General features: G+C 48.1%; 1 protein-coding gene across 1 annotated transcript; it reads left to right on the top strand.

Moving 5' to 3' along the window:
* LOC119381579 (kelch-like protein 10) lies at positions 1–20,543 on the top strand. Its single transcript, XM_037649354.2, has 11 exons — positions 1–336; positions 2,049–2,255; positions 3,210–3,418; positions 4,776–5,125; positions 9,781–9,976; positions 11,837–12,036; positions 14,470–14,580; positions 16,899–17,090; positions 17,935–18,057; positions 18,280–18,423; positions 19,729–20,543. Exons 1-11 carry the CDS (start codon positions 109–111, stop codon positions 19,764–19,766), a joined length of 1,998 nt encoding a protein of 665 aa, XP_037505282.1. The 5' UTR covers positions 1–108; the 3' UTR covers positions 19,767–20,543.
* Positions 20,544–20,640: the final 97 nt, after the last annotated feature.

The raw sequence follows: 20,640 nt of genomic DNA, 5'->3' as shown, positions 1-20,640 counted from the left end.
GCAGCGCGTGCAGTGCGTGCAGGGGTGTCTGGAACCGGCGGTGCAGTTGGCTGGCATCCCGGGAGCGGACAACGCCTCCGCTAAGAAGGAGGTGCTGGAGCGGCCGCCATGTTCTCCGGCAGAGTGCTGCTGCCCGGCGGCGACGCGGCGGGCGACTGCACGCTGCGTACCTCCGATGGCGGTTCGTTCGAGGCGCACCGCAGCTATCTTTCCAACATGAGCCCGTACTTCGCGGGACTGTTCCGCGAGCAATTCGGCTCGCACCAGGACGTCGTCGTCAGCGGGGTCAGTGCCGCCGTGCTCGACGCGCTCCTCACGTTCCAGTACACAGACCAGGTGGGGAACTTCCGGAGAAGTGCAGCTATACATTTAAGCGGCAACTTTGAGAGGACGCTGACTCGTGTCATGATTGAAGTTGGGATGTTCTATCCACAGCGAAACGCTGTAGTTTGACCAGCATGTTTTTTTTTTTTTTTACTATTTCGCTTAATCACCGGAAATGCAGCAAAATTCTATCGGATTTGTTTATTATCTGTTAATGCGATAGAACGCTTGATCTCTGTCAAAGAGCTTTTTTTTTTTTTCGTCGTGGTCTGATTGTCTGTCTGCTCGTCGAAAACCCACGACAGCGTGCGAAAAGCCGCATTTATTGAACTGCGCACGCGCGTGGTTTATACGTGCTCCCATAAGAACTACCTCTACACAGATGCGCTGGGTATTTACTCTGATCTGTACTCAGCTGCGTAGTACTACGATAAACTGTACCGTAGTGTCATCAGAGCAAAAAAAAATGCATGTAATCAAGGGTACAATCACTTTAACAACCAGGACCTCTTCATGCATCATTTCTCGGTGTTCTTAGGAGAATAGCAAGGAGTACATTGAATCGCAAACAGCTAACAGACAGTAAAGCGCAGAAAAGCAATTCCTCAATTCTTTATTGATCATTAGTAAAGAAGGAGGTTCCGGAGTTTCAAAACTGTCAGAGGGACCTCCTATTAGTATAATTTGACAATATCAGTAAATTGTACGTTATGGCCACATAGCTGTCACATAATGATAGGTAATAGAGTAGTGAGGAAATAATGAAGTAGGACATAGCAATAATGGAATGAAGCAAAAAAAAAAAACAAGGAAAGTGTTTAGAATACATGACAGTCATTTACAAGATGTTTCAGGAGTTACTTCTGCACGGGTGGCCCCGATAGTCATATACCGCAACTTCGCTGTCCCAAAATCTCGGGAGTGTCTAGCATAGATGCTAAGTAGTTTTAGCTGAATTGCCTAGTAATTACAATATACAAGAAATAAAAGTAGACGAGATAAACAACTTTCCGTCAGTTGGGACCGAAGCGCAGCCTTCGTGTTACGTTTTCGATGCATTACAAGTTCTGTTACGGTAGCAGGACGCTCCGCATGCCACTCCTATATTTCAATATATTTTCCGCATAATTATTAGGGAAAATGTTCACTTTCTATGTATAATTATGTATGTTTCCATAAATGTCGAACTTAAATAATGGCTTTATTTCGAACGGCATGCGGAACGTCTCGGGGGTTATCTTATGAGTATTTCAGCACTTGTGAACCCGGTAATTGTCTACTCTAACTGGCCTTTCCCGAAGTATTGGGAATGTCAAGTAATAGTCGTTGTGCATGCTGTTGGCAGAAAGATAGCACCGAGAGTGCTTGAGCCATTCATTTTTTTTCCAATCTCGAAAGCTTTCTCGTAGGCATAATATATAAGCTTGAGAGAAATGCACGAACAAATATGATTCGGGCAGAAAGTCTAAAAGGGAATGATGAAATGTCCCATGAATCAAACGATAAGAGTCCCGTTGTCTGCCAGGCCCGAGGCCTAGCTGTTGGTCGGAGGTGGCAAAGACTGCCTAAACGAAGACCTGAGCAAATCCACAGCAAACGTGACACTGTCACATTGCGGACTGTGGCGTCACGAAACTCATACGACGTGGCGTAGCGGTCGCGGTACGGTTTCTGCCAGAGGGGTCGCCTTTGTGTGACAACTCTCTGCACCTCAACTCGTGCAGCTATGCGTGAATGCTCACAACATCCTGGAGGTGCTGCGGGCGGCCGACATGCTCCTGCTGGAAGCAGCTCGAAAACAATGCCTGAAGCTGCTGCTGAATTCAATGGGGATCGACAACTGTCTAAGCCTGGCCGCCCTCACGCGCCAGTACTACTGCCCGAGCTTCGAGGATGCCGTGTTCACCTTCGTGCGCGGAAACTTTGACGAGGTGAGCGTAGCACAATGGACATTAAAGAGGAACGCTAACTTAGTTTAAAATGGCAAAGTGTTATTTAAAACAACCTTAATGAAAGCCAAAAGATAATGAAGCCAGGGAAGGTATAGAGGACGTTAATTGTACTGTTTTAACTGTATTGTAGTAGTTAAGTTATAAATGTGAACAAAGTAAAGTGGACGAAAAGATTTGCCGCCGGCAGGGACCAAACCTGCAACATTCGGATAACGCGCCCGATGCTCTACCAATTGAGCTACGGCGGCGGCCGTCCTCTCGTCCACTTTATCGAGTACCAAAGCTGGTAGTGATAGTCGGCGTGACTCGCAACGATGACGGCGAGTGTGGAACACTTTTTTTACCATCTGGCGTCAGCGTCACGCCAGCTGGCACAATCGGAGGCCGCAAGGCCGATCCTTGCGATAGTTCAATATTAGAGCGGGCCTATTCCAGAAGTAATCGGCGAATACATTGGTCGCATAGGCGGCGTGTTTGCGAGCCATCTACGCGTTTTGCAGGCTGGGCATGGCTATAGCGGGTGCAGATGGTGAATCTTGTATGCATCACGTGTCGCTGTAATGCACTGCGTATTGTAGGACGCCATTACTACACTATAAATAAATGTTAGACCACGCAAAGTATTCGACTGAGATTGGATGAAAGCAATGTTGCAGTTGTGTCAACAGATAATCAGCTGTAGTCAACATTATCCATCATTTAGCCAGCATGAGCCACTGCTAACGAGTGCTGATAGTATGCAAGTGAACACGGTAGTCGAAGCCACGTGACCTAGTGAAATGCTGTACTATATTGCGCTGCCTTCGAGATTGTCCCATACGTGTTGAGAAATCAGTTGGAAGCAGCCAGGAAAGACGTTGTCTTGCTGTACGCTTCTGTTGTCGCACGCGCACCCATCGCGTCTGTACGCTGAACCCCACTCGGTGAATGCAGATCTGGCAACGCAGCGAGGAGTTCCTGGACACTCCTGCATGGCTCATGTATGACCTGCTCTCGTCGCCGGAGCTGAACGTTGAGCACGAAGATAACGTGCTTCACGCCGTAGCAAAATGGTGCACGTCAGGCTCGCCTGCCTCGGTGCCCCACGGCACCGTGTTGCTACAGCTGCTTCAGTGTGTCCGCATTGGCCGATTCAGGAAAGAGTGAGTTGGCCTTCCCACTTCTTGATGCCTAATCACTAGATCATTAACTTGATCCGAAAGCTTCTGTGATTTCCCGGTCAGCTTCTTTTTTTCTTTATCTGTTGTTAACGTGTTGATTTAGGTTCTTTAAATGTGTGTATATTTTATTAGTTACCTCCCAGCCATATTTCCTGATCGACCAACCGATGTGCTATGCAGCCGAGTGACTTCACACTACAATCACACAGTAGTGACGCCATCGCAGCGCATATGTACTGACGGTTCTATCCAATATGCCCCGGGCGTTTTCGTTTTGTTTGTTTGTTGTCTTCAGTGCAACATTTAAGATCAAGAACATACCCTCTTAGCTTCAAGCTTAGCGTCGTGGCTTCCAGTAAAAGATCCCTTGCGTTACGCACGTCACGCACGTTACGTTCGTTACGCACGTCGTCCACAGCCTTGAGCACAGGCGTACGCACGGGGAGGGCAAGGAGGGGGAATGGGGGAATCACGCCCCTCACATCACCATTGGTCGGGGGGGTGGGGAGGAGAGAAGAGTCTGCCCCGTAATTTGACCGAGTCGGACCTGTCCCGGCATTGTTATAGCCACGCAGGTTTTTGACGATAATGTTGGCTGAAGGAGCACGATCTTGCATTCCAAGAACTGTTTACTTCCCATCTTTATTCCTATAAAGCCAGGGACCAAAGGCAGGCCATAGCGAGAAGCATGTCATCGCACCATTTTCATTTTCGCATCCATTGTGAAGCACGTTGTCTTTTGGACATTACCATCAGGAAGGGGGGGGGGGAGCGCTGCGATGAATCTTGGCGCCCCCCTCCTCCCCCGCCCCTAATGGGGAACCCTGCGCACGCCAATGGCCTTGAGTACTTCGTCGTCATGGAGCAGCCTTTCAAACACTCCGCAGATCTTGGGCATTTGCTCGATAAGGTAAACACGGACGCGTCGAACATCACAATCCCATACCGCCGAATGGCTTCGCCATTTACTGTGTACGCAAAGGAGGAGAAAGAGCAGGTCATGTATTAAACTCAAGAAGGATTTACCTCTTATACCACACGGGTTCTTTTCTTCCATAAAACGTAACACCTAAGCATCAGATGCTTGTGGAACAGAATGCCTCGAAAAAAAGAATCTCCTGTGCATAACTCAAACGCATTCAATTTCACACATGCGCTTTTATGTCTTCCTTTCCGGATTTTCTTGCTCGTAGGGTATGTGTAGTGCTCAAATGCATACGCATAAACCTTGGCGATCATCGTTGAATGGTTTCTGCGGTATTTTGTTTGTTTGCTGTTTCGTCAAACGAGTTAGTTTCGTAGAAGCAGGACTAATCGCTTAGCATCAACTTTCGTTTAGGGCTCTGGACCAGTTTGCCAGTCGGTGGCCTTCGCTGATCGACACAGCCGAGTACCGGGCCGCAATCTCTCAGGCCTTGAGATTAGGCCCCTGCATGTGCGCGCCCAACAAGCTGATGCGCGCATTGACTGAACCAGAAAAGCCGCCACCGCCGACTCCTCCAGCAAACGCGGCTCCGAAACCGGCCGTGGCTGGCGCCCTGGCTGTCAATGAGGCCGGCAACCAGTGGTTCGCTGAAATTGCTTTTGGCCAAGCAGCGCAAATGCAAGCAAACGCGCTTGCAGCCGGGCAAGCAGCCGGGCCAGCAGCCCCTGTAGCAGCCCCGCCGAAAGCGCCCGAACCTGAAATCGGTGAGTTTTCATTTATCGATGGGTGTCCCACTCCTCAGTGCACTGTGGAATCAGCATGTTATGCATTGTTTAGCAACTACCTAGAACTCTCGCCTACTCCACTTAGGGACGTTTACTAGTTGCGCAGGTTTTTCACATACACTGCATGGGTACCTTTTGTTTGTAGACATGGGATGCAGCGCATTGTGTGTGTTTTATTGCGTAAGCGCGCTTTGATCTCCAGGCGTGTGTGTGTGTGTGTGTGTGTGTGTGTGTGTGTGTGTGTGTGTGTGTGTGTGTGTGTGTGTGTGTGTGTGTGTGTGTGTGTGTGTGTGTGTGTGTGTGTGTGTGTGTGTGTGTGTGTGTGTGTGTGTGTGTGTTACTAAAAAGATACCTTTCTAAACTACGTGGCAGAAGCAGATGAAAACGACCACACAGTTCTGTCGCGATTAATTGTGACATACGAAGTTGACGTGTAAGTAATACGTGACCTCCATTTGTCGCTGTTATTGACCCGATAACGTTCAAAAGCCCGTGCTCGCAAAAATTCCTTTTTAGGCGGCGTCGATTGTGAGCTAATAATCGTAATTGATGCAAATAATAAAGATCGGGGGGTCAAGCCGGAATCGAACCTAGATCTTCTGCGTGGCGTTACATCCTATACCACACAGCCAGGCCTGTGCTTGAAACTGCTTTAAGAATACGGTGCATGACGGCGACGGCGACGGCAAAATTCAGCCGAGACTGTCCATATAATTGCTATCGCAATAAAAGAAAAAAAGAACTATACAGGCGTCATGTAGTGGGATGAGTATCGTTAGAAAATGTGGCATGTAGAAACGTACAAATGTTCCTTTTCTCGCGGCGCGGTTTAGGTGTCCACCGACAAGCGAATCGTGTCAAGCGAATGAGAAGACAATGCAAGCGGGGCGTTATTACGCTTTCGCCTTTCGGTCTTGATGGCGAAACTCAAGCGTCCTCCAATTTCTTAACCTTCAGTGTAGCAATATAAACGCTTCTATGACGTTCTCAGAACATGTTATTCTGAATATACTCACTGAGGGTTTTTTATTCCGACTGAAAGGGTTTCAGGAGAGAACACAACCTAACCTCGTAAATCTGTAAAGTACAGAATCAGCAGTAACCACAGGTCGGCAAACTAACTTGTGAGTCGACTCACTCGGACTCTCTCAGACTCGGATCGGGCCGCGAGTCTTGAGTCTGAGTCAGTCCGGGTAAGCAGTATTTGGTGAGTTGGAATCCGAGTGAGTCCGGTTAACAAAAATTTTTAGTGAATCGAGTCCGAGTGAGTCCGGTTGAGGAGAATATTGGTGCATCTGAACCTGAGCGAGCCCTACGCGCAAATTATATTTCTTGAATAGGTCTGAGTGTGTTTCACTTTTTTTGCCGACCTATGGTCCTATCTATTCATCTTCAGCATTACTATCAGCGTTATATCGGCTCTTGTTTATACTCCCGCCTGCTCACACATATTTTAAAGCACCAGCGTTCATACGCCACCCCAATATTTATTGATCGGAGGCGTGATTTAAGCGGGCTGGGGGGGGGGGGGGGGGAGTGCCTTGACTTCACCCCCCGCAAGCTCTTTCACGGGAAGTTCTTGACAAAAATAACTCGTGCGAGTCGTGCGAGTCGCAGCCACTGTTAACTCGTATCTGAAGGTACGAGATCAAATGTCACCACGTAGGGCACCGATTGTGTGAGATATTGGCGTTAAAGAGCATTGACACTATGATTGAAACAGCTAATTTACCCGAACGCACTCATGAGTCGACTAACTCAGGCTCACTCAGATTCAGATCGAGCCGTGAGTCTGAGTCCTAGTGAGTCCTGTTGAGAAAAAGTTGAGTCGGAGTCCGAGTGAGTCCGACTGAAGAAAAGTTTGGCGAGTGTGAGTCCGAGGGAGCCCTAAGAGCAAAATATATTTCTTGAGTGAGTCTGAGTGAACTCCAGTATTTTTTTCCCGGTCTATGGTGGTAACAGTGGAGCAAAAGGTGCTGCAAGCAAGTGCATTAAAAAAAAAAAAACTCACAGGGTCCCTTATGCATTCTCTTAAGACGACTCGAAGGCGAAAGTCATCTTCTTTTTTTCTTTTCAGTAGATGTATTGCGACGCGCACTTCTTTTTGTATTTTCATGTAACCGGTCCGTTACACATTTAACCACTGCCTTGCGCAAACCGTTCCCGAATGTCTGGGAACCTTCAACATTATTTTAAACTCTTCTGATAAGCTTGAGCGCGCAACGCGAACAGTAGAGTTTATTCTGGAACTGGCCCGGCCACCACCGATAACACTGGAACCTTCGATGCCACACGTATAAAACGCCGACGGGCTTTACTGCTGATTAGATTAGTGACGACCGACAACAATGCTTGACGCTATCAGCGTACAGCGTGCATTTCTTATGCTTTAACTTTTTATTTCTTGGGCACAAGTTCGCTCGAGCAGAAAGCTTCGTCTTGAACATGCCAAATGCTCCCTTCTTCACCGTCACGACCACGTGACAGTATTGACCTTCCCGCACTCGCCTCCGAAAGCTTTCAGCCCCTAACGTGGTTCTGCACTGCCTCCGTGATCGGCCCACCTTTGACCATGCGACGATGTCATGTGGTGGCTCATAGTGACGTCATGAGAACGTCACTATTAATGATCTGTGACGTCATGATGACGTCATGTGGTAACGTAATCAGGTGATAATGATTTCTTGTATCACTCGTGTTGATGCCGACGCCGCCGATGGTCAATTTTCGTGTTTGACGAGGCATCTAAGGATTTCGCCTTAGTAAATAAGTCTACCCTCTTCGAGTGAACCCTTTCATATGGGCCGACAAGCTGTGCCAGTGTAGCTTCAATATGTAGCGTGGTCAGATAGGCGTGGTACGTGCATCCTACCGAGTCAGTCACGTTTAGTGCGGCGTTGCATGCTCCGTTGCTCTCGTCTTACAAAGCATGCTTATTCCTATCTGCTTATTTCCTATCAAGCCAGGCTGCATCAGTGCAGAAAAAGCAATAGCACTGATGAAAACAATGATTAAAACGTGCCACATACACCAAAAAATACTTTTATTTTATTTGACTTTATTTTATTTTATTTATACAAGTACTTTCAGGGCCACGAGGGCATTATTGCAGGCGGGCAACTCGAGAAGAAATTTTCACAAAACAACATATATGTATACACACATACAAAGATGAAAATATGAGCTAATCACAGAGCGGTGGATACAGCATGGAAAAGTGGCAGTACATACAAACGAAGAAATGTACTTCAACTCAGGCATAATCATATCAAAAGAGAGAAAAAATACAAAGTGTAGAGTAATTTTATAGCTCACGGGAGACTAGAACGTAAAAGCGATTGGAACTGGGATAGTGTTTTACAACTGGATACAGCGCCCTTAGGAAGTATGTTCCAGTGCATAGAGGTGTGCGGAAAAGAATGAATTTTGAAACACAATCGTACGACAGCGCATTTCAAGTACCTTACAATCATGATCACAACGCCATAGGCGTGCGCAGGGTTCCCCATTAGGGGGGCAAAGGGTCGTCGCAGCACCCCCCCCCCCTTCTAAGTCAATGTATGGGGCAGATTTTGCGCCCCCCCCCCCTCTTAGGTGACTAGAAGGGTCAATGTACGGGGCAGATTTTGCGCCCCCCCCCCCTCTTAGGTGACTAGAAGGGTCAATGTACGGGGCAGATTTTGCGCCCCCCCTCTTAGGTGATTAGGGGGGGCGGCCGCCCCCCCTTCCCCCCCTGTGCGCACGCCTATGCACAACGCGTAGATGAGGTGAGGGGGGAATTGGTACAAGCTTTTATGAATTCCTCTGAGATCAGAGTAAGTTCCGAAAAATAGTAGTAATTTCGTTGTTAAGCGGCGCTGAGCTATAGTGTTTTCCAGCCAAGGTTGTCTTTAATTAATGAAATGCTGCTTTTATAGTTGTCATTACCAGAGACAAACGTGGCTGCGCGAGTCTGGATACGCTCAAGTTTATTCATAAGACAAGATGCGTTGGGGTCCCATGCTGCGCAAGCGTATTCAAGTATTGGGCGAACATTTGTATTATAAAGTTGTTCGTCAATGTGTTTTATGAGGTTAATCATTGATGAAGATTTTAAGTTGACATGTTCAATGTGTCTAGTCCAGGTCAGATTTTCTGAAAAATATAGCCCAAGATATTTGTAATGTTGCACCCGTGCTTCATCATCTCACTAGACGTGTTTAGCAAGTTGAAACATGTGTAAAATATATTAGTAAAACGAGTTGAAAGGACAACTGTTGGATGTTTATTCTCTATGTTGTACATAGTTCATCCTACAGTGAATTCGTCCCACTGTTTCTCTTTTCTTAATATTTTGCATCAGGTCCATTATTCAAGTGGATAGGTGCTTTGCAATAATTTAAAACGGAAAACAGCTGACATCATATCTGACGTCGTTGTGGTGTTCTCATACGCAGTCCACATCCGTTAACCATGACAAAACTGTGAATTCATCATTCGCAATAAGCTATAGTTACGCAGCTATGTACGCCTTTCGGGATGTTACGTGAGCGAGTAATGAGGTAAAACCGAATGTGCAGGAATGTTAAACAAGTGAAGGTATCGAAGCCGTCTGGGTCTTCTATGGCACACGTGGTACTCTCTAAATATTTCAGTGCCCATGGATCTGAAGCAGGCGTGCTGTCAGAAGTGCGGTCTTACGAACCCCGAGCGCTGGCTGCCGCGGTTGCCGAGTGAGGTGATCTTCATTATCGGTGGCTGGACTAACCGCCAGCCCCGAGCCACCATCGAGACGTACGACCCGCGAGTCGACCGTTGGTTTCAGCACAAGGACGACGCCTTCAGTGCAAGGTGCGTGCGGATTCCCTTAACACCTAATCAATTGAAGAAACACGCTGACAAGATTCATTAGATTGGTTGATTGCGCGTGGGTAATTACGGTATAAATCAAAAGTCAAGGTATACGAGTCGACAGACGGAAGCACAATGTGCGGATAGGTTGAAACCGCGGGCAGGGTGTCCGACGCTTCGATGGGGGGACCTATCTTTGTCTAGGGGCGCCTTGTCATCTCAAATGTAGTAAGGTTGAACTCTGAGTCAACATTCTGAAAGAATGAACCAGTCAAAAGGATGAAGCACAAAGGACTGTGTGCCACTTCTCTCCTTTGTCCTTCGTCCTTTTCACTTATTCATTCTTTCAGCATCTCAAGTATGACTGCAGCGCATGGGAAGACGACAGAGAGACAGACCGACGAAGACGAGCGCTGACCTCCATATATTTATATGACAAAGACAGTACGATAAAAAGCGGCCCCTTCCTAAACGCGAAGCCGACATGTGGAAGCACTCGAAAAACAACCAAAGCATGGACAGCCCTCTCAAGGTGAACAAGTGCACATGTGTGGACTCTAGGAAGCAGGCTACTTATCAGTTAAAGCTAATGAGGGCCTAATGACCGAATCACCTTCAGCAATTGCCGCAAATTCTCGATGAGACTTGTATTTTCGTTAGGATGCCTAGCTAATAAACCCATCTCTTCAAGGAACGGAATACAGCCACATTGTGTGCGATGCACACCAGGGAAACTATGCCACCCTTTTCGCACTTTGAAGCTATGCTCCTGCACTCGAATGTAGGCAGGCAGGCAGGCAGGCAGGCAGGCAGGCAGGCAGGCAGGCAGGCGGGCGGGCGGGCGGGCGGGCGGGCAGGCAGGCAGGCAGGCAGGCAGGCAGGCAGGCAGGCAGGCAGGCAGGCGGGCGGGTGGGCGGGTGGGCGGGCAGGCAGGCAGGCAGGCAGGCATGCAGGCAGGCGGGCGGGTGGGCGGGCGGGCAGGCGGGCAGGCAGGCGGTCGGGCGGGCAGGCGGTCATGCCTCTCACCGCGATGACATCGGCAGCCCGAGTCACCGCAGCAAGTTGCAACGCCGGGTCCCCAGACGAGAGCAGGACCTCCCAGTCCTCCCAGCTGGAGATGGCAGGCTGTCCCCGCTGGGGAGGATCAGCGCGGCAGCCGAAAAGAATATGGGAAAGGGTGGCGTGAGTTTCGCCACACAGGGAACATTCAGGGAAGTGCCACAGTAGTGGGACAGCAGCTGAAGGGAAGGAAGAGTGCGGGTCTGTAAACGTCTCCATAGGATTTGTTTGGAGTGGGTAAGGGAGGGATTTGGGGGAGGGTATGTCCGACGGTTCAAACGGGGTATTTGCATGAGCTCGGCAAAAGTGTGCGCCCGCTCCTTCGAGAAGCCCGAATCCTCGAATGTTGAGACACCTATATCTGCCAGGCCTACGCAGGACAGACCGCATGACGGGGTATCTTATACACTTCCCCTTTTGAACAGGCAGTGGACGGATAACAAAGGCTTAGGGGAAAAAAGGGAATGGGGGTTGGGGGGGGGGGATGTACACATGCTTACACAAGTTATATCATTAAGCGGACGAAAGGGGAATACAAGGGATTGTTTTTTTCTTTGTTAGACACAGCCTTAGCCGAAGAAGATGTTTCTTTTTTTTTTTACGGTATTCCTGGTCTGTGTAAATTTGCCTAGCCGGGTACATTTATTCGTCCAGTCACGACACTTTTAACGCGATAGCGTTAAAGAGCTCGTTTCGCAGAAATTTTCACGTTTTTCTACCGCACTAACTACGTAAACGCTCGAGCGCTGCTCGGATGAGGCACGTGTACGTTCTCCTCTGATCTGTATAAAACGCGCGCAGAGCGTACCACGGCGTGGTGCTGTTACGGCGTCGCATCTACATACTGGGCGGCCTCAAGCTGCGCGCCTACCTGCGCACCATTGATAGCTACGACCTGGACAGTGGCAAGTGGACCCATCACTCGCCGATGAACGTGTCGCGGGCCTACGTGGCGGCGGCGGCGCTCGGAGAGTACGTCTACGCCATGGGCGGCCACACCGGTACGCCACTTCTGCGGCAACGCTTGTTTGCTCATTAGACAGTCGTTAGTGTTGTCCGCAGACTGCTTACCGTTGCCGGACTACGGGTTGCCCAAAAACAATACGAGGCCAACAACGCTGGCAGTGAAGTCTAATAGAGGCATGAGTGCCTGATCGTGTGTTACATGTGTGCGCTCTGCTGTCCGTCGATACTATTTCCTAACGTATGTTTGCAATGTACAAATGTTATGCTTTTGCACATAAATTTTGCGCATACGTATATTCCTTCAATCAAATATTGTTTTTCTTCGTCTATGTCCCGTTGCCTCAACGAGTGCTTCCGGAAACATTCGAGGTCTCTGGACACAGGGCGAGGCAGCAACTTGGCGATTCATTATGCATCTTGCGGCTGTGATCTGCGATCTCCGAGACGGCATTTCAAACATGCCAGATTCTTAGCCGATACAGGGATCAAAGAACGCATGAAATAGTTGGGGCGTGTGCGAATCAGTGCGATACACAAGAAGGAAGCCGCCCCACGCACCCCCCACCCCTCCGTAAGCATGCCATCGCTTTGCCTAATTGATAAAGAACTTCGTTTCTTAACGGCATGAGTGTCTGATTGTGTGTTACATGTGCGCGCTGTGGTGTCCCTCGATACTAAATTCTCACGTGGCGTTGCAGTGGACGAATGTTAGGCGTTTCAGCATTTTATTATTATCTGGGGTTTAAAGGGGTGGTGCCATCAAATTTCGAGGGTATAACAAGCCTGTTGTGGGTTTCCTCTGTATGCAAGGACACTCCACACAAAGGTTCGGACACAGAAAACGTTTAGAATATATTTTAATTCACTTCCAAAGTGTACCTAAATGCCCATTCTCCCGATCGAAACCCATCGCTAGCGCGCAAACACTGACGTAGCTGTATAGGAAAGGCAACGGAAGTTGTAGTGACGTCACACCAGATCTGCTGTAGTGACGTGAGTGACCTTCGGACCTCCGCCATTTCCGCAACGTACGTACCGGCTGTAGTGAACTAGAATATATTCTTGTTCACTATAGTACCGGCAAGGCATCGGTTGCTACCTCACACGCCGAGTTTCGATCGCTTCCTGGCTAAGTGCGTCACAGCCTTGTGTGGTCATGTGACCACGCCTCCTACACTTCTACGTCACTGACCAACCTCGGCGCCCAGAAACCGAAACCGAAAGTCGTCCACATCAAAAGGCGATATTAGATTATTTAGCGAGAATACGTGAATCTTGGTGCGTGCATCATGCTTCCTGGAGCTATAGGAAACGCTTACAGCAAAGAACGCGCAAGCCACAAACATGGTGGCACCACCCCTTTAACGTCCCAAAACCACGTTAAAATTATTTCTTTAACGTGCACCTAAATCTAAGTACACGGGCCTCAAACGTTTTGGCCTCCATCGAAAATGCAGCCGCCGCGGTCGGGATCCGATCCCGCGAACCTTCAGTTTCGTGTAAATATGTTCCCGCAACAAAATCTTTAGTCTGGTTTGCATCTCGAGCTTCTCAGAACTCTCACTGACCACCGGTCATCTATCCTGCGGATTATATATCCAACGCATTGCGTGGTTGACCTCGTTCGTTTGCAGACCCATTCTGACATGTCTTCCGATCGCGCTCTGCGTAGTCCTTAACAGTTTTTCGGTTTCTTTGTTATTTCGAGCTTCTGCCCTATATGTTAGTACTCTCATTATGGAATCACTGTACACTTTTTTTTTCCTTTAGGGACAGCGATAATTTACATGTCATGATTCAGGAATACCCACCGTACGTGCCCCAGCCCGTCGTTATTCGTCCGTGAATTTCTGGCACGACCTACTACAGCCTTGCTGCTATAGGTGACGAGGGTGTGGTCGTGTCATCTCGGGGAGTACAGGCAGGAAATGTATCCTTAAAGCTAATATCTTCTACATGCATTAAAAGTTATAGTAGATCCAACACGCCCTTCATACAATGTACACAAAGCGAAGCTCCGTTGCATATTCATCTTTCACTCAACGCTTAGATGCGCTTGGACCGACGTGTCCTCCTGCACCTTCTGTGGCAGGCTATGACGCCCACAACGTCGATGACCATTCCTGAGCGAACTTGTCCCAGAAGTCTTCTTTAGCGAGGTTATAGCAGGAAGTGAATAGCTGAGTGGTAGAAAGTTAAACTAAAACCCGAAAGGAACGCAAAGCCGTAAGCGTGTACCCTTAAGTCCCTCGACCGACTGAATGCGGCTTAACAGAAATAAAGGTAACACCTGTCTTAACTACTGCAAGCGAATCTAAGCCTGCGGTATATATGGTGTGACTTATTCGAGAAGATAGCGCCACCACCAGCCACGGTCACAAAAACACGGAGAGACCAGCACAGAAAACCTCGCTTTAATGCCCCCCTCGTGTCCCGGATCTCACTGCGTTTCTTATTTTCTGACGCAGGCGTTGAGCGCACGCCCACCGCGGAGCGTTTCTGCCCCCGTACAAACCAGTGGACTATGGTTGCGCGTATGATGAGAAGGCGAAGCGACGCCGCTGTGTGTGCTTTCAAAGGTGAGCGCTTCCTTTGATATTTCACTATCGGCCGTTAGGATGTGGCTTACGACTGTGAAAAATGTTTCGCTAAAACCAACGGTGATTGTTCTTTTTGAATAGAATAGAATAGAATAGAATAGGAGAAACAGCGCTAGATGAGGACAAGACAGAGGCATATTGCCTCGTGCGCAATAAAGCATCGGCTGTATGTCAGCGCTTAACCCGTCTTTGTCTTGTCCTGTTCTTCGCGATGTTTCTCGTTTTCTGGAGACATGCATAAACGGCCCAAATAGCACTCTACAGTATAAGCGAATAGCTGAATTCGCTTCTAGAAAACGATTTAATATAACCATTTACTCGGAGGCTTGCACTTGTAGAGGTGACGATGGTTATGTATGGCTTAGTTCATCGCAACACATCGCAAGGAACAGAGCCGTTAAGCAGTATACATCTGTAGCGGTAGCATAGGTTGACAGGAACCACCACTAAACAGGCGAGAGGGCCGCATACATCAATTTCGCTTTAATACGATGCATAATTAGATCCCGTATTGCCTGTCAAGCCGTGTGCCGCCTTATATACCGGGTGTCCCCGCTATCTTTAGCCAAGGGTTAAAAAATACAATATTATAGGCAGGCGAGTGAAATCAGTTGCAAATTGCTGACAGCCACCTCACGCACTACAGACAATTTTTTGTTCTGTAATTAACCAATTTGTTAATTAGGACGATTTAACTAAAGTGCTAAATATTGACTTTAGGCTAGAAATGCTGCTTGCAAAGTTCGAGAGCGTCTTCAGAAACCCCAATTGCATTATTTGCGATAAAGAATGTCTCACGTATACCATTTTTTCCAAGCTGCAAAGAAAGCCCGCGAAATACAAAAAGAACCACGTGACTAGAGCACACGCGCGCCGCGAGAATGCTGCCCTCAGCCGTGGTCTGAGCGAACGAAATCAGCTGCGGTCGCGAATCGCCGGCTCCGTTGCAGCGGTAGGCCGATAAGTGGGCAGTGGTTTCTTGGCTCGTTACCAGCCAGTTGGCGCGCGTGACGGGGCAAGTTGTAGCGAGCGCTGGCCAAGAAACCACCTTTAACTTATCGGCCTACCGCTGCAACGGAGACGGCGAGTCGCGGCCGCAGCTGATTTCGTTCGCTCTGACCACGGCTGAGGGCAGCATTCTCGCGGCGCGCGTGTGCGCTAGTCACGTGGTTCTTTTTGTATTTCGCGGGCTTTCTTTGCAGCTTGGAAAAAATGGTATACGTGAGACTTTCTTTATTGCAAATAGTGCAATTGGGGTTTCTGAAGACGCTCTCGAACTTTGCCAGCAGAATTTCTTGCCTAAAGTCAATATTTAGCAATTTAGTTAAATCGTCCTAATTAACAAATTAGTTAATTACAAAACAAAAAAATGTCTGTAGTGCGCAAGGTGGCTGTCAGCAATTTGCAACTGATTTCACTCGCCTGCCTCTAATATTGTATTTCTTAACCCTTGGCTAAAGATAGCTGGGACACCCTGTATATACTGTCAGGTCGCTTCTTGTTTCTTGCATTCTCGTTGAATCTGCGTCAATATTAATTGCCAGATAGCGCTACATTTCACACGCTTGAATTCGATAAGTGATGTGACGTATCGGATTAGATGTGCTGATGTCGCCTTTCGACGCTCAGGCGGCGCCGAAGCAATAGCGCGAACCGAGTTTTCTTTTTAAATAAGGCCTGTACGTATAGGGTGAGTGATTTGTTTTTCTTGGCCTAAAGGGAATTTCATTCTGTGGCGAAAAAATAATCGCTTGAGCAACTGGTGATTTTTTGTTCAGTGCTTTCAAATCCGTTTGTGTGGTTTCCGTCAGAGTTCGCCACGTATTCACGCCTTTGTCGCTGCAGTATATAGAAGCAAGATGAAACCTGTTGTATGTTTGTATTTATTGAACTTACTTCAAAGTAGAATAACTATTACGCTTTGTGCTCCTGAAATTACGTCACATACTTGCGGTCGCTTGGTAGGCAGACGCGCAGACGCCAGTACTTGGTCGTCGCAAAAGGTAGACTTTGTCAGGTAAACTACGATTTCCGCTTTGCTTGCTGCTCGCCTGTCGCTGTTCGTGACTCATGCGATGGCACTTCTGGCTTGGCGGTACGTGGCCGCGCTGCTACAACAATAACCGTGCAACTAAGTGTAAATAACGCTACAATACAATATCCAAAGCTGTTGTTTTCCCTATAGTGTGTACACTTTTTAACGTAGCGGTCTAGAAATGCGACTACGATGCGTAGAACTAAGGGCACTGCATACCGTCTTTCAAACCGGTCTTCAACCGTGTTCACTGTGCGCGTAGGTCGGCTGTACATTAGCGGCGGCTACAACGGCCGCAAACTGCTCGAGAGCGTGGAGGAGTATAATCCATCGCTGGACTCGTGGTCGCTGGTGCGACCGTTGCCCTATGCCCGCTGCAGCCACCGCATGATCGGGCTCGGCGGCCGGCTATACGTCATTGGGGGCTTCGACGGACGCCGTCGGCTGTACACAGGTGTGGTACAACAGCTTGCTTCAACACTTGTCCATCATTTATAACTAGACCGGACCCTACGTCACGCGACAGACCACCCACGAGTGTCGGGTATTTAAATGTAGATGCCAGTGAAACGTAAACTAACGTGACACTTCTGGAACAGCGAAAGAAGGGGAATTAGAAGGGTGAGTTTTTCTTTGATAGACACAATATTAATGGGAACTAACAGACAGTCAAGCCCAGGAAAGTGTAGGGGACGTTATTCGTAGTAATTACGATATAAATGTGAACACGATGGACGAAAACACGACTTGCCGACGGCAGGGACCGAACCTGCAAGTTTCCAATAACGCGTCCGAGGCTCTGTATCAATTGAGCTACGGCGGCGGTCATCCTCCCGTCCACTTTATGGGGTATATCTGTGTATTTAAAGCTGAGAGTATCAGTCAGCACCGCTCGTAGCCATGACGGCGTGTGTGGAACACGCTTTTTTCTGTCTGCTGGTGTCATCTAGCACGTGCTAATTAGCATACGTAAGAACATGCCGAAATCATGACTAGCTCGGCCACGAGTCATAATTTTGAGTGATCGCGCACACACACTTGAGTGCATCTCTAGATTAAGTAGAGTGATCTAGATTACCTCATATGCATTTATATATTTGGTGTAGCGGCTGAGCTCTCGAAACTGTGATAGGGTCCTTTCTTTAAACAGTGCGAACAGTTCTAATTTTGGGCCCTCCTTTGCAATCTCTCATATTAAGGCTTGTTCCATTTACTGTACTGTTCGAGACACAACAATTTTTGGACTCCTACAGGAAGCACACATTGCGTAGCGTCGCGCCGCGTCTATTCTTGCGCAGTGCTCCAAAGCGACGAAAGCCTTCCACTGAAATGGCACAAGGCACCTCCGCTGACCTGCGCCCGCAGCACGTGCGCCGTGGCGACGCTTGGAGGTGTCATCTATGTCATTGGCGGCTTCAACGGTATTTATTTATTTATTTATTTATTTATTTATTTATTTATTTATTTATTTATTTATTTATTTATTTATTTATTTATTCCTCAAAGTGCATGAAGCGTTTTCTTAAGGCCAGTCGCATGAAAACATGCGAAACGACAAATGGGTAGCATTATAGCACTCCATATAGACATCGCGAGTTATTAGCGCGAGGTCTTCCTTCTTTTCTGGCCGCCCTCAAATGCAGGGACGGCAATTGTGGCGGACGTGGAGTGCTACACGCCGGGAGACAAGAGCTGGAAGAAGGCCAAGCCACTCAATGGGCCCGTCACCGCGATGTCTGCGGTCGTTCTCAGCGGTACCAATGTGACGCGAAAGTTCTCGGCCCGGGGTAAGTGCTTGGCAATGGAAGCAATGTGAATTCCCCGTGGCGAGGGTCGATACCGTTGCGGTGCTTCCGTGGATGGTGCCTTCCTCTAGGCATAGACAGCTTAAAGGGGCCTTGACACGGTCCCCAAGGATTTGCGGTTTTGAGCTAAAAATAGAAGAATAGGGTCTATTGTCCGTATAGATGTATGAAAAATGGTCTGTAAAAGAATATTTGAGGGCAAAATAAGCCATACAAGTCGCCGGCTAATAAACCCCACCCACCGCCGATGACCGCCATGTGTGTGACGTCATGTGCTGGATGGAGAGCAGCCGTCGTCTCCTACCAAAGTTTCAGCCGTTGCAAATCGCGCAACATCAATGCAAAGCTTAACAAATGTGAAGTAGCTCGATCACGCGCAGCTGAGCACAGAACAATATCGTTCGGCGGAGTGCAGACGCTCGCGCAGCAAGGAGCTTGTTACGTCACCGCTCGCGAGCGCGTCAGTGTTGCCCGACTCACGTGTTTATAATAATGTGCAATTATAAATAAATTACATGACAAAATGCGCTAAAATTTCGCCAGCTTGCTTGTGAACGCACAAGGATGAACCCGCATAACACAGATTATGATGAAAACTTGGCCCTTTTAATATCAACAGTTGTTGACAAAACTGTGTCTGTCGACGTACTCTTTAAATTGTTACATATGCCTCAGCTCCCCTTCCTTCTATTGAAGCAACAGCGTGACACTAGACCAGGACGAATGTGAGACAAGCCGCCGAGGTGGTAAAGTGATTGCGATGCTCGGCTGATGACCCGAACGTCGTGGTTTCGATTCCGGCCGCGGCGGCCGCGTTTTCGATGGAGGCTAAAGTGCTGGAGGCCCGTGTATAAAATTTAGGTGTTCGTTAAAGAACCCCACGTGATCGAAATTTCCAGAGTTCTCCACTACGACATGCCTCATAATCATATCGTATTTTTCTGGCACGTAAAACCAGAGCAAAATCAATCAATCAATCAATCAAAAAACTTTATTATTCACATGAAGATGACACATCATTTCTGTTATAAAGGCAGGGCCCCGTAACTCGGGGACAAAAAGAGCGCCGAAAGCGAGCATCTCTCCCTCGTGTTCGTCTACTTTCGCGCTGTTACTTCAGTATTATGAACAACCAATTAGTCTGACCTAAAAACAGGTTCCATAAATATGCCATGCTCCTGGCTTGGAATGAGATTAGTTTTAATCCCCCTGAACTTCCTTTACGGATGCGTAGAAATAACATCCATTTGACATGTCACTCTTCATTGTTCTTTCTTTCTTCCATAGGAGCCTTGCTGCCGCCTGTGACACCACAGGCTTCCTGACACGTCGAACCGTAGCAAGAGCATCTAACACGCCGCAGCACAACACCACCGCTCACACGAAATAGCGGCTGCAGATAACTTATTTTATTTATGACGCGCTTAAAATTTTGAGACGAAACGGTTATCTATTAGTGCGTATGGAGCGTTAATTCTTTAGTTCCCTGCCCTAGAAGAACGGTCATAAATCTTTACTATGCACCCCATCCAACTTTACTGCCCTCGACTTTCGCTCGTTCTATACGTCAGCATCCAGGATGCTAGAGTGCGTAAGCGTACAACCTACTATGGTGCCTTCATTGAAACTGATAGTATTCCTCGTACACTGAGAAAGGAATCCTCACGCAAAGTGGCTTCCAGTTCGGGCGTCTGAAAACCCCTGTAGCCGGCAGTAGCATTATTTTATTCTCATAACACTAGCGAGTCCGGTAAAAGCTATGGCCTGACTGCGTCTAAGAGAACTTTTAAAAAAAGTTTGTCGTTCAGAAGAGCGTCAAAGCGCTGCCACCATTTGGTAGGTACCACTATGTGGTAGGTATTTGGTAGCATGCAGAACGATGACCTATACTGAACCACGATGGCGTATTGAAGAAGGCAGCTGGTAGTTTCTGAACTATGTCCCCGCCTCGCCGGTCTAAACTAGTTGGAACATCCGTGCAAAGATCAGTGTGGATTGCCGCTCCTTTTATATGGACTGGCCATGAGCCGCATGGAACATCGGCAGCAGCAAGGACCATCAGAGAAGGGCTCTTCGACGGCCTATCTTAGCACAGCACTACGAAAATCATGTCACTGCCAAAAAGGTGACGATTCCAAAACCATTCAGCGTCCTTCCCGAGTGCAAGGATGAAATGGCGATCCATCGCCGAGATGGCCT

The sequence above is a fragment of the Rhipicephalus sanguineus genome, chromosome 2 (genome assembly GCF_013339695.2).
Source record: "Rhipicephalus sanguineus isolate Rsan-2018 chromosome 2, BIME_Rsan_1.4, whole genome shotgun sequence".
In the NCBI taxonomy this organism is placed as follows: domain Eukaryota; kingdom Metazoa; phylum Arthropoda; class Arachnida; order Ixodida; family Ixodidae; genus Rhipicephalus; species Rhipicephalus sanguineus.
The sequence above is the reverse complement of the archived record's forward strand: the minus strand, read 5'-3'. Positions and strand labels throughout refer to the sequence as shown.

Excerpts from the sequence above, each read along its gene's own strand:
- LOC119381579 (XM_037649354.2), top strand. The coding sequence starts at position 109 with ATGTTCTCCGGCAGAGTGCTGCTGCCCGGCGGCGACGCGGCGGGCGAC. Across the intron at positions 14,581-16,898 it reads CGCTGTGTGTGCTTTCAAAG|GTCGGCTGTACATTAGCGGC; the intron begins GTGAGCGCTTCC and ends CTGTGCGCGTAG. Across the intron at positions 18,424-19,728 it reads GCGAAAGTTCTCGGCCCGGG|GAGCCTTGCTGCCGCCTGTG; the intron begins GTAAGTGCTTGG and ends TTTCTTCCATAG.